Here is a 12,989-nt window from a genome sequence, read left to right on the forward strand (position 1 = left end):
CTTGCAGGATATGGAAAGTCAATCAGAAATTGACCAAGAATCTCTTTCCCTGCTGTCTAATTTGCATACAAGATGCAATGCAGCCTGCTGGGTAGAAAAGACATCAATGGTCTTAGCACTATAGGTCATCCATGTTCGAAAAGCAATCTACCAACCCAGCTATGTCCTAGTCCCAGCTTCTAGTGTGAAATGCAGCTCACTACATTTCTTCCAAAAATGACACGTCAAGGGTCCATTTGACATCCCCATCCCCATTTTTAATCTACAAGAACCATGATGGTTTGTATCCCATTCTACCTCTCTGTCTCGTGGACTATGGAAGAGCCTATAAATGCTTATCTACAGCCAGCCACCTCACTCCCAACCTGGATTCAGTGACAAGGCCCCTCATCCTACTGCTCATTTCCAAGCAGAATACCTGTCGTGCTGTGTCCCTGTATCCTCCTCGCAGCCTGTTCTAATGTCATTGAGCAGCATGGTATGAAAAGATTAAATTATGATAGCTTTAAACATGTTTATCTTTGTCTCATCTTATTCCATTTCTTTTCTGGAGTTGGGGGGGTGATATTAATGCAGGAGAGCAAAAGGCATATGTATAATATTGGAGCCATGACACTTATAGGAATTACCATGCATTGATAATTTAAGGGAAAGACGTGATTTTTGCTGTTCTATCTGCCACAGAGTAATTATAGAAAGTTTGTGGTATATTTTGCTCTAGCTTCTCCAGTGAAAATTGCAATTAGTAACACACAGAGAAATTGCTTTTTAAAAACTATTTCATGAGTATTACATCAGTATGAAAAAGTTGGATGACCTAGAAATGCTAACTTGTGTTCTTAAAACAAGAAGAATTATCAGTAGAGTGGCAGTTTGACCTTTCTTTGTTTCCTGTGTGCTCCAACTACAAATTAATGATTCTTCTCAAAATTTGGCTGTAGATGTAATACCAAAGTGTTGCTGATAAATGACTTGAAATTAGATGATAAGGCACTTTTTAATCCTTGTAGGACAAAGGAAAAACCCTTCCCAAGCCAGTTCGATGTCTCACTAAATTTCCTAAAATACAAATTTCTGAAGCAATTCCATCCTCTCACCAGATGAATTAAATAGATCTTCCTTAAAATGTCTTTGCTTAAAACATTTGGATGACCTTCACGCCAAATCATTTGAACAGGGTGTCTAGTATTTTCCTTGTGTGAATAGCACTAGTAATGGTCTTACGTGAAGGCCATTAAAATTTTCACCCTAACTATAAATGGAAGTAAAAGGAATTGTTTTCAGACTATTGAGTGTATCATGTCCTCTGCCACCCCAATCCAAACTGATTTCACCAGTATAAAACTCCTTTATTTAAACCAAAGAATAGAGGGAAGAAGTCAGAGAATGCAAAGGGGCAAAATACATCTCAAACTGGACTCCATCTACCCTAACAGTCACTTGCTTTCAATGTGTCCTCAAAAGAAAGACATGGACAAGGAAAGACCTTTACGTACAGTTGAATTTCTAGCTTTAGGGAAAATTCATGACTCAAAAGAGGAAGTAAGTTCAGTTGTATGAGAACAAAGCCATTTTCTTGGCACATCTGAGTCTGTAGACTGGGTGGGGGAAAAACATCTTCAGCACAAAGTTGGATTGGAATAGATGATGCAGGAAACTGAACAGGGCAAGCCAAGCCAGCAGGTGTCATAGGGAGGACCGCACAGCATGAAACCCAGAGGGTGGATGTTCTGCTCTTAAAGATGAAGTGTTCTCGAGGTTCTTGTGTAGGAGGCAAAATGGTAGCAGCTAAGGGAGGTGTGGTGGATCAGTGAATGAAGGTACAAGCTGCCAAAACTGACATCTTGCATTCAAGTCTGTGAAGAGAAGCACCTCCTGTAAGTTGTCATAAACTACACACACACACACACACACACACACACACATGCACGCACACATGCACACACGCACACGTGCACATGCACATTGACACACTAAAAGTTCAAAACAATAAAAAAAAGGTTTTCTATATTTTATTAAAGTTTGGTTTGGTTTTGCTTTTTGTTTTTTTTTCTTGAGACAGGGTCTCAGTATGTACATAACCCTGGCAGTCCCAGAACTCACTGCTTCTGAACTCAGATATTCCCCTGCTTCTGCTTCTCAAGTACTGGGATTAAAAGCATGTACCAGTACATTCTTAAATACTACTATTTTCTCCTATAGTAGTAGTATCTTCTTGACCAAATAATGGATGAGAGTCAAATAATGACTCTATTACCAATAACCTTCCACAAGTGACCAAAAAACAGTAGGCACTCTGGAAATTAACGTTTTCCCATCACATTGAAGGTAGATGAATGATATCTTTAGCTGGAATTATAACTGGAGTTTAAAATATATTTTTAAATAGTTCCATTATTTAGTTTAAATGGTTCTTCCTTTTCACAAATCCCATCCTTTCTTTGATTTGTTTCTGCTTAGCAGAAGTCATCATGTAAATGGACTTTATTATCAGCCTGATCTAGATTGAAGTCCTGTGGCCATTTTTCAAGATAGGATGCACTTAAACCCAAAAGGTGGGAAATATGCCAGCCAGTATAAAGTAACCATTAACCAGCAGTTACTCTCACTGCTATCTACCTGATGAGAAGAAGGAGTGGAGTCTGTTAATCCAGAATCAAAAAGACCTTAAGAAAATGGATCCTGAACAGAAGTGAGAGTGAAACAAACATAAATTTAATTATCCTTCTGTTTTGGTTTCCTTTCTGGTGCTGAGATAAAACACTCTGACCAAAAGTAGCTTAGGGGAAGAAAGGGTTTCTTTGGCTTATAGTTCTAGGTCACTGTCCATTATTGAGAGAATTTGGGGCAAAAGGTAGGAACCCAGAGGCAGCAGCAGTGAAGGAGCTGGCTGGCTGGCTGGCTGGCTGGCTAACAGGCTCCCAATTAGCTACTGTTCTTCTATAACCCAGTACACCTGCCTGCAGACGCCACCCCCTAGAGTGGGCCATCCCTCCACCATCAATTAATAATCAAGACAACCTCACACAGCCATGCGCACAGGCCAGTCTGATCTAGACAATTCCTCAAGTGAAGTTTTCCTCTCAGATGGTTTAGCACTGTGTCATACTACAATTAAAGCTAACTAAGATAACCTTTTTTCCTACTTGCATGATCTTAGATACACACAATTATATTTATATAAACTTAGATACAAATATTTTCATACTTACTTTATCAAGAGGTAACTAACACTCCAGATGTGAAACACTGGCCAGGAGTGATTCGTTATGTAGAAAACATGCTAATCTGCCACCACCACCCTTGGCTTCTCCTGCCTTTCATTTGCGCTAAGGGCCTGTGGCTTTCCAGGAAATCCTCTAGGCCTTCAACAACAGATTGGAACCCCTGAGTCACCCAGATTCACGGACTGAACAGCCGTCAAGATTTCAGCCTCTCTAACATGTAGACAGCCATTTTGCACTCCACAGCCTGAGAGATGTAAAACCCATTTCAAATATACATTCATTCTACCAGCTCTTTTCTTCTAAAAGGCTCTGACTATCACACTGTGCTTATTTTTCCACCTCTGTCATAACAATCATCAACTACTCTCTTCGTTGGATTTTCATTGCTGTGGAGAGACACCATGACCAAGGCAACTCTTACAAAGGCAAGCATTCAATTAAGACTGGCTTACGGTGGTTTCAGAGGTTCAGGCCATTATCATCATGGCAGCATGCAGACAGAATGGTGCTGGAGGAGCCGAGAGTTCTACATCTTGATCCAAAAGCAGCCAGGAGAGGACTGTCTTCTACCCTGAGTCTCTTCCTCTCTGGGTAGAACTTAAGCATAAGACCTCAAAGTCCAACTACGCAGTAACACACTTCCTCCAACAAGGCCATGCCTACTCACAGCGCCACTTCCCGTGTGCCAGGCACATTCAAGCCACCAAAACAACCTTATATTTAAAAGCTCCTCGTGTTAGCTATTTCAATTCCTGTCCCATACATTACTATGTTGCCAGTATAAATATCTAAACTGGTTTAAATCGTGAGGGAGGAAAAAATGGATCTTTGGCTCAAGACAGGATTTCTAAAAAATAAAGTTTAAGAACAAGAATTTTGAGTGCTTTGACATTCACTTGAGGCCTTTTTTTCTTTTTTCCTTTTCTGCTGTGTTGATCCAATACTTCTAAAAGCTTTGCTTGGGAAAGTTTTGTTTTCTTTGTCGATTAGCTGACTCTTCTTTTGAGAATCTAATGATCATCTAGATTGTGCAAGCTGCTACTGCTGCAATGGAGGCCTATGGTTGGGCTTCCTGGGTGTGGAGGGGATACGCGTGTTTCTGGCCACGTCTTATATTCTAACCCAATATTTCCTGGCAAAGAGCTCAAAGCTTGCAAGAGCTAGAAACTAGGTATTCATAGAACGACCCTTCTCAGCTATACTAAAGAGCTCTCCAGCCTTCCAACTTTCGAGTGCTTTGGTTCATACGGCTTATGCCGTGGGGGACTACAAAATTTGCCTCTAAGTTAAATGAGCATATGAGTTATGAGTTATTAATTACAGAATAAAGCTCTGGGATCAGAGAAACTGAACAAACCCCTAAAGTTAATTGATGCATAATATATTCCATATTTGTGTTGGATGAGAGAAGGCACTGGGATATAAAATGGAAGGTCATGACGGGTGGAATAAGAAAAGTTAGGACTCATTTTCTAGTCACCATCAAATAATCAATACTTACTGATACTCCCTGGCTTGGCGAAGTGCTGACACCTGCTGCATGAAGGAACCAGAGGTACCTGCCCTGTTTCAGTCCCTAGAAGATGTCTATAGAACGATGAGGAAGAGCTATATGTAGCAGAGACATAAACGTGTGTGTGTGTGTGTGTGTGTGTGTGTGTGTGTGTGTGTGTGTGTGTGTAAAGGCTTATGCAATCTTTACTTAGGTGAGTAATTTAAAAACCAAACTCCCAAATGAAAACAGGTAAGAGAAAATTAAACATGGCCAATAAGACATTTGAAGAGTAAATCAGATTGTAAGACACAATGATCAATATATTATATATGCACGTGTACACACACACACACATCACTGTGGCTTGGATGTGATTTATCTTCCAAAGGTTCGATCTCAAGGGTTATTGAACCCCATCAGGGTAGATACCTAGCGAAGCTAATTGAGTCCACTCTAAGGAATAGAATGCTGCTGTTCTGGGAAGTGCATCAAGTCTCCTAAACTTAGGTTCATTTACTCAGGACTTGATTTTATAAAAGTATCAACCTGACTTCTCCCCTTTTGCTAGCTTCCTCCCTCCCATTTGGACTCCGCCTGCCTAAGGCTTTGTGCTTACAAGCTACTAGATGCTAGGGCAAATTGTTCCAACTCTCTGGCCTCACTATTGAGCCAAGTAACTTTGGTGTTCTTATAGAAGTATTCATTCCTAAGTATTTAAAGTTCGCAAAACAGGGCTGGAGAGATGGCTCAGCAGTTTAGAGCTCTGACTGCTCTTCCAGAGGTCCTGAATTCAATTCCCAGCAACCACATGGTGGCTCACAACCATCCGTAATGGGATCCCATGCCCTCTTCTGGTGTGTCTGAAGACAGCTATAGTGTACTTATACATGATAAATAAATAAATCTTTTTTAAAAAGTTCACAAAACAGATCTAAGGGAGTTGAATATAAAAATATATCAAAGAAAATATGGATAAGTCATACCTGTCAGTTGTATAACTTGTCAGGAATAAAAAAATTAAATGAGATTTTTATAAAAGTCTCAGGTCGGTTGTTTTGGGGGTTTTGTTGGTTTTTGTTTTTTTTTTTATAAAAAAAAATGTTTTGTGGGTCTTAGATTTTGCCACAAATAATGACCCAAGTTCATCCAACTTTTTGAAGAACTTTTGTTCTTACTGGGGAGCTGCCTTGGTTTGGGTTTTGAGATAGAACTTATGTAGTCTGGGCTCATTTCAAACTTGCTCTATGGCTGAGTCTGGCCTTCAGCCCTTGACCCTCTGGCCTCTGCTGCCCCAGTGCTAACACTGGAGGCACGAGCCCCTACTTCTTTTGGAGGAATAACCTAAGGAATTATATACTTGAAAATTTTTAAAAATAAATCTTTTATCTATCTTGTGCAGTACAGTTAAACAAAACCAATTAGATCAAGAACTGGATGGCTAAGGATTGGTGGATATATATATATATATATATATATATATATATATATATATATATATAGAGAGAGAGAGAGAGAGAGAGAGATTTACTGTAAATAATAAAACAGTCAGAGTGTGACTATTCATTTGTTCACTTTCTGAAACTAGTTTCTATATCTCCCAGAGTGACCTGGAACTTGCCATCCTACTGTACAGTCTCCTAATTGCTGCTACTATAGGCATAGGTGTGCAGCCTGATCCTGGTTTTTTTTTTGTTTTTGTTTTTTGTTTTTGTTTTTTTTTTTTTTTGTTTTTGGTACTTGTGTTTTTCTATTGGAAGGCTCCAGAAGGCCAGCTAACAACAGAGCCCAGTCTTAGGGCCCAGGGCTTGTCTTTAGGATGAATGTCAAACACTGCCTTCAGGGTTGACTCCCATAACTATGCCTCCCTTTTCCCTTTCTACAACTAAAGGGGCTTTGCCCAAAGGAAACCAGACCTAGTGTCTTCATCCCTCCCTTCTGGAAATCAACAGCCAGTAACAACACAGAGGCAGCTCCAGGTGTGTGGACCATGAGTCTGTTGCACTTCGTCCGTTTCCATGAACTCTCAAGGAGTTATACACACCCGCAGAGCCCTTTCTTCTGCCTCTAACAGCCCCCTAGGGAAGGCAGAGCTTCACTAATCCTTGTAAAATGGTGAACACCAACCGATCACTGCAAATTACAGTTCCTCATTTGCCCTGGCTTTGGAAAAACTCAAGCTTCAGCCTTCAGTTTGGCAAATGCCTTTTTTTTTTCATATAGTGCCATGCTTTAGATATTGTAATTAGTATTTAAACCACCAAGAAAGACATCAGAGTCGAGAAGACCAAGGTTTCTCAACCTTGGCACTATTGATATTTGGGGAGTAGATCATACTGTGTACTATACGGTATGGGGACTGGTCCTGTGCATTTAGAATGATCATTTAGCAGCATCCCTTGACTTTTATCCATTGGTTGCCAATAGGATCCGCCAGTTCTGATAACCAAAAGTGTCTCTAGATACCACCAAAAGGCATCTGGGAAAAGAAGCAAAATTCCTCTCAGTTATTTAGATTTAAATTGGATTTTGGAACTACTTTTAAAATTCAACTTGCTACTTTCTAGAAACGCATACAGTTGCTTTAAAAGGAAGAAAGGGATATGAATAAAGATATTGTTTGACTTCTTCTAATAGAACTTTTATGATAAATTTGAAGTTACTAGTGATGGCAGATCCATTAGTAAATTGCATTTATTTCTTAGACATTTAAGAGAAATCTTTGCTGCTCTAACATCTTCCCCCTTCCTTTTCCCTCCTCTTCTCCCTCCTCCCTCTCGCTGTCCCCTCCTCCCCTCCCTCTCCCTCTGTCCCCTTCTCCCCTCCCTCTCCCTCTGCCCCCTCCTTCCCTTCCTCACCCATCCTTTTTCTCAAGCGCAGCAAACTGAACTTGCTTATAAACCTAACAGATATTGTGCAATATAAATTTGATAAAGATGGGCAAATTTTAACTAGTAGTCTTCAGATTTAGAGACAACAATGTATGGGCTTTTCTGTTTGTTTTGCTTTTCAGTACTGGGGATTGGACTCAGGACCTCACACAAGGCAAGCCCTCACCAATTAAGCCCTAGCCCCAACCCTTATATGGTTTAATAATTGCTTTGGGAGACTTGGTACCAAACTGAGTGCCCAGAGAGACAGAATCCTAATAATGTTCCACATTCCTCTCTACTTAAGAGCTTTTGATATAAAGGTAAAATCACAAAGAAAATCTAAACTTCTATGACAGATGTCCCTTTTTGACTGTTCCTTGAAGATATGGCTAAAAACACTGTTACAGCTTTTGAGTATCATCCAATTATATATGACCTCGCAAACCACAATGGTTTTGAAAAGCAATTGCATCTTCTAAACAATGATGAGAGGCTAACTCTACCTATTACAAAGTAGTAGGTCTTCCTCCAGTGTTAATTTTAGTTCTTTGTCATCAGAGTCAAGTCTACATCACTTTGAGAACATGATGAACTCATTTATTACTCAAATGGTTGCATTCCATTCAAGAGCACTTAATACAGACCATTCAAGAGCACTTAATTGATTGAAATTAAAGAGACCAATTGGCATGGGACTTTTAAAAATACAACTTATTCCTTTTAAGTTATTACTTAAACTATCTAGATCTTCTACATATTAAAATAGAAGTGAGAAAATAGATCTTTGGAATCTAGAGTCTAGAGTGAAGGCTAAAAACCTGATATGGAATTGGCATGATCAATCCAGACTACGGCTAAAATGCAAGAGAACAGGTCAGGAGTTGATCAAAGTTTCAAAATTTGTCACATTTGGTGGAAAAATAAAACACTAAATGCATGTGCCTGTGATGATCAAACAGCATAATATTCTTCAGACCAAAACATATCCTGAAATCTTGAACATTCAACTTCTGAGCTCATTTCTAGCTCCCGAAAGGGGGTTGCAAAATCCAATGGGATTGCATCTACAGTGAGGCCACTCTCTCACTGCTGACAAAATACTCTGCTTTTTGGCAATGGCAATGATAAACAAGTAGATGATGAGAACTCCCGATGCTTTTTGAGAATCAAGGGTTGCTGATCTTGAAAATCTCCATTGTTTTCTGAGGCTTCTTTCAGGCCTTGAGAGCTTTGCTCATCTATAAATGTCTCATTCTCTGTTCCTGCAACCGAAGGCACTGGCTTGATTGTCAATATTCACTTCTGATAGGATTCTCGAACTTTGGCCTGCAGAGCATCACATGTCTTCTTGGCGTCCCCCAGAAGCATGGCTGTGTTAGGTTTGTAGAAGATTGGATTGTCCACTGCAGCGTAGCCAACACCAAGGGACCTCTTCATGACAATGACCTAAGAACCAAAGAAGGAAGAAATTATACTCAACAGGACTGGGTAGGCTCAAAGCACTGCCTTTTTCTGGTTTTGTTGTTGTTTTAATTCATATATTACTTTTTGACTTTCCTTTATTTATTTAATACATAAAATTATAAATGCATAGTTACAAGGTACAGGTGACACCTCAATACATGTATTAGTCAATACTTAGACCAAGTAAAATGTGTCTACCTCCTCTGACACCCATCGTGGATTAATGGTGGCGAGAGTCAAACTACTTCATTCCAGCATGGTGAAATCTACAGGACATTGCCCAGAGAACCCAGCTGTGCAAGACCACACAGGATTTCTTCCTCGAGTGTGAACACGGCCCGACCCACTACTAATTATTCAATAGAGAGATTTTAAAATACACATGAAGTATTTTTACATTATATTAAATGTATGTTTACATTATATTAATGACCATTTTTAATCATACTCTTATGCCCGCTGGAGGGAAGTTTGTGTTAAAAGTTTATCTTTGAGTGATAAGATTGCGGTGGCTTTTCATCCTTGCACTTTCTTCTACAGTCTGTGAATAACATTTTCTCATTGGAAAGGTAACACTGTGAGCCCATCTGCTTTCTGTGAATGAGCTAAAGAAAAGAAAGACACTTAGTGCATGAGCTTCCACTTGCAAAATACAACGGAGTCCGGAAATTGTAGGATTCTTGCCTATCACTTCAGAGTAAACTAAATCAGAAAGTTCTAGGACAAAGGCATGTCAAAAACGAAGTAGCTTCTTTCAAGATGGGAGCTAAAAAGTAACAAGACGTTTGGACCAAGGACAAGGATGGGGTTCGTTGCCCTAGAAACAGTGTATTAACACAGATAGACATTTGCAAATGTCAACCTGCAAATGTCAGGTTGGTTCATAAGAAATCGAAAGCCTCCGCATGGTCTTCTAGAACATATGATATATTCGAAAATGAAAGCTTTGGAAATGTGTTTGTGCCTTGTATGACAACAATACAGCAATGCAACTGTGAAGACTTTCAGATATTGACCACGGGTACGATAATGGCCTTACATACATGCACAAGGACATTTCACTCAGCTCAAACAGTACATCTTAAACTTGTGTATTTACAATAAAAGAAACAAAATTAGTGGGGAATGCTCCCTATGTTACTATAATCCTTTTAAAGCTATATTTTATTTTATTTGTGGGTGGGGGAGGTATGTGCACACACATATTTTGGAGCTGGAAGATGTTGGAAATCTAGGCGCTGAAGTTACAGGTGGTGCTGATCCTCCCAGTGTGGGTGCTGGGAACTGAACGCTGCTTAACCATGAACCATCCCTCCAGCCCCAACACTGCCATGATTCTTATAGTGTGTATGGCCAGGAGCAGTAAAGAAACCTTCTGGATCAGAGGACTATTTAGAAGCCTTTGAATTCTCTAAAACCTAGCACAGCTAGCTGCACGCAGGAGACATATGGATGAGCGAAGCTTCCCTTCTCGGGCCATGTTATTGTTTGGATTTTTAAATCACCTCTCCATTAGACAGTCCATAACAGCATACAAATACCCCATAAAAAATAAATTGGAAAAAAATGTGCTCGCCTTGGTATATGAAGGCAATGATACTGAGTCACTGTCCCAGAGGGAAGCCATCTGCTTCGATGGACTGAATCTGGAATGTGGCCAGACACATTCCAGTTGCTCACAGCCCTTTACTCAGCTGTGGTTACAGATTTTCTTAATCCAGCCACATAATTTCATCTGGTTCTACTCACAAGGTGGCAGCGTTCACTCAGGTTCTATGGTGTCCTGGGAACAGAAGGAAGCTGGACACGGGGACCTGCCCCTTACGCTATGCTTGTACTCCTGAGCCTCCTAAAAGGCATCACCAAATCCCATTCAGTGACCAAAGAAAGTTCTACGTGTATGTATTTCAGGGGACTGTGAGAAGGAATGGTAAGTCTAAAATTGTACCTGTTTGGACTTCCAGACCTCGAGGACTGGCATGCCTGCAATAATAGAATTGGGGTCTTCCTGAGCCGCTGAATTCACGGTGTCATTAGCTCCAATGACAAGAACCAGATCGGTATCTGTATTGGAAAACAGAGGGGAGGGGCAGAGAATAAAAAACACAATGGGTCGTTCGCACTTCTTTTTAGGCAAATTACAGCGATATTTTAACAATAATAAAACCAAATTCTTATAAGAGGCTAACTTGTGCCGGGTACTACATACGGCTTTACCAGAAAATGTCAGAGAACTAGAAACCAGCAGGGGGACCTGCACAGGGCTTTACCGTCCTGACTCAAGCCTGCTCTGTGACGCTTTTCCTCCCAGTGGACCTACCTAATCTGACTTTATAATTCTTTTATTGTCCCCAAATTATCTTGCTCTTCACATGATTTTATAAGATCTGAATCCATTTTCAACTCTCGAAATGACCAATTAAGATGCAATCTGATGTCAAAAAACAATGTCTAAAAGTCTGTACTGTATTAAAGCTGTGTCCATAATTCCTGGAACTGCCTGGTTTTACACATAATTTAACAACAGTTAAATTTAAAAAGGAGCGTAAAATTAAAATGGCCTAAATTCCCTCTTTAAGGACTATAATTTAAGTGACCTAAGCATGTTGCCAAAAATGCCATGTGCATCTAGACATACACACAATCTCGTTGCTTTTTTCCCTTCCCCCCCTAATAAACAGTGTTTTCTTTTTAAGTTTACAGTGGATACTTGCCAGAGGGAACGGGTCTAATTTTAACAAACATGATCTTGGGCCAAACGTCATTACCATTCCACATCTACACAATGACAGCTATAAAGTACAGTGCCTTATCTTATGAAGTCCTAGTACTTATAAATGAAGGGGGAGGGAGAAAGGGAGGTAGGGAGGAAGAGAAGGGAGGAGGGAGGGCGAGAAACCAAAAAAGGACACAAGCTACTTCACTGATCATAACTTGGTACAAGGGAAAAACAGTAAAGTTTCAGACACCAAGAACTCATCCACAGAAGCAGTTCTGTAAATGAGGACACTGTGGCGAACATGCAGTTCAAGGCTACGAGCTACTGAGAGCGGAGATCTAGATTCAAAGGCCAGATCTGCCCAGGTTTCAGACTGACCTATGCACTATGTCCTGGGGTTCTCAGAACCATTCAGCACTCACAGAATAAAATCTAACTGCGCTTCTGACAGAGCTGCTGCGGCCCTAAATGATGCCCTCCACTTATTTCATGGTGAACTTGTAGTTACTGTCTTCACATCACTCTTTATCAAACTTGGAAGTCTTTGCTAATCCCATCGTATTCCAAATAGAGTACCACCTCGTGCACAACATTTAAAGGGTAGTTAAAGCGCACCATCACCCCGTTGCTTACCTGGGAAATCACTGTTGATCTCATCCATTTCTAGCACAATATCATAGGGCACTCCTGCCTCGGCCAGGAGCACATTAAGCTGACCAGGCATTCGGCCCGCAACTGGGTGGATTCCAAACCTGGACAGGAGACAAATGAACAGCTGGCCTTACTTGATAGGCCAAGTGTACAGAGGTCCCAGTGTCCCCTCCGAATCTGCACTCCTTGTTCTTGGCACCTCTGCTTTCTCCTAGCTCTATCTGATTTCTGCAAGCAGAAGGGGAATTCGAAGAGATATATGGCCATTCTACAAGTGCTGAGGCTGGAAAGTCTAATGCCTTAGGACTTAGAAACTATAACTGCCCTCGTAAAAATAACACCGTAACTTTGGAACTTTACTCTTCCATATATGTCTTAGGTGCCATGAACTTTCAATAGTATTAATTAAATAATACTCCCTCCTCGCATTTAAAAGGCATTATATTTGCTCATGATGCTTTCTGATAAGTCCTAATCTCTTAAAACAGTAAGTTGGACTGGAATTGTTTCCAATTTAAAAGTTAACATCATTCCAACAAATGTTGCCTTAATGTTCAATTGTA

At 40.3% G+C, this 12,989-nt stretch overlaps 1 protein-coding gene across 8 annotated transcripts in view; it reads right to left on the reverse strand.

Moving 5' to 3' along the window:
• Positions 1-8,167: 8,167 nt before the first annotated feature.
• The window catches only part of Nnt (nicotinamide nucleotide transhydrogenase), a 93,992-nt gene continuing 89,170 nt past the window's right edge, over positions 8,168-12,989 (reverse strand). For all 8 annotated transcript variants that reach the window (XM_087622398.1, XM_087622401.1, XM_087622422.1 and 5 more), the window contains 3 exon segments: positions 12,409-12,527; positions 11,005-11,120; positions 8,168-9,038 (listed from right to left, as the gene is read on the reverse strand). In XM_087622398.1, the coding sequence (XP_087478524.1) occupies positions 8,889-9,038; positions 11,005-11,120; positions 12,409-12,527 (385 nt within the window). In that variant the 3' untranslated portion in view covers positions 8,168-8,888.

This window comes from Rattus norvegicus, chromosome 2, assembly GCF_021556685.1.
Source record: "Rattus norvegicus strain SHRSP/BbbUtx chromosome 2, alternate assembly SHRSP_T2T, whole genome shotgun sequence".
NCBI classification, from domain to species: Eukaryota; Metazoa; Chordata; class Mammalia; order Rodentia; family Muridae; genus Rattus; species Rattus norvegicus.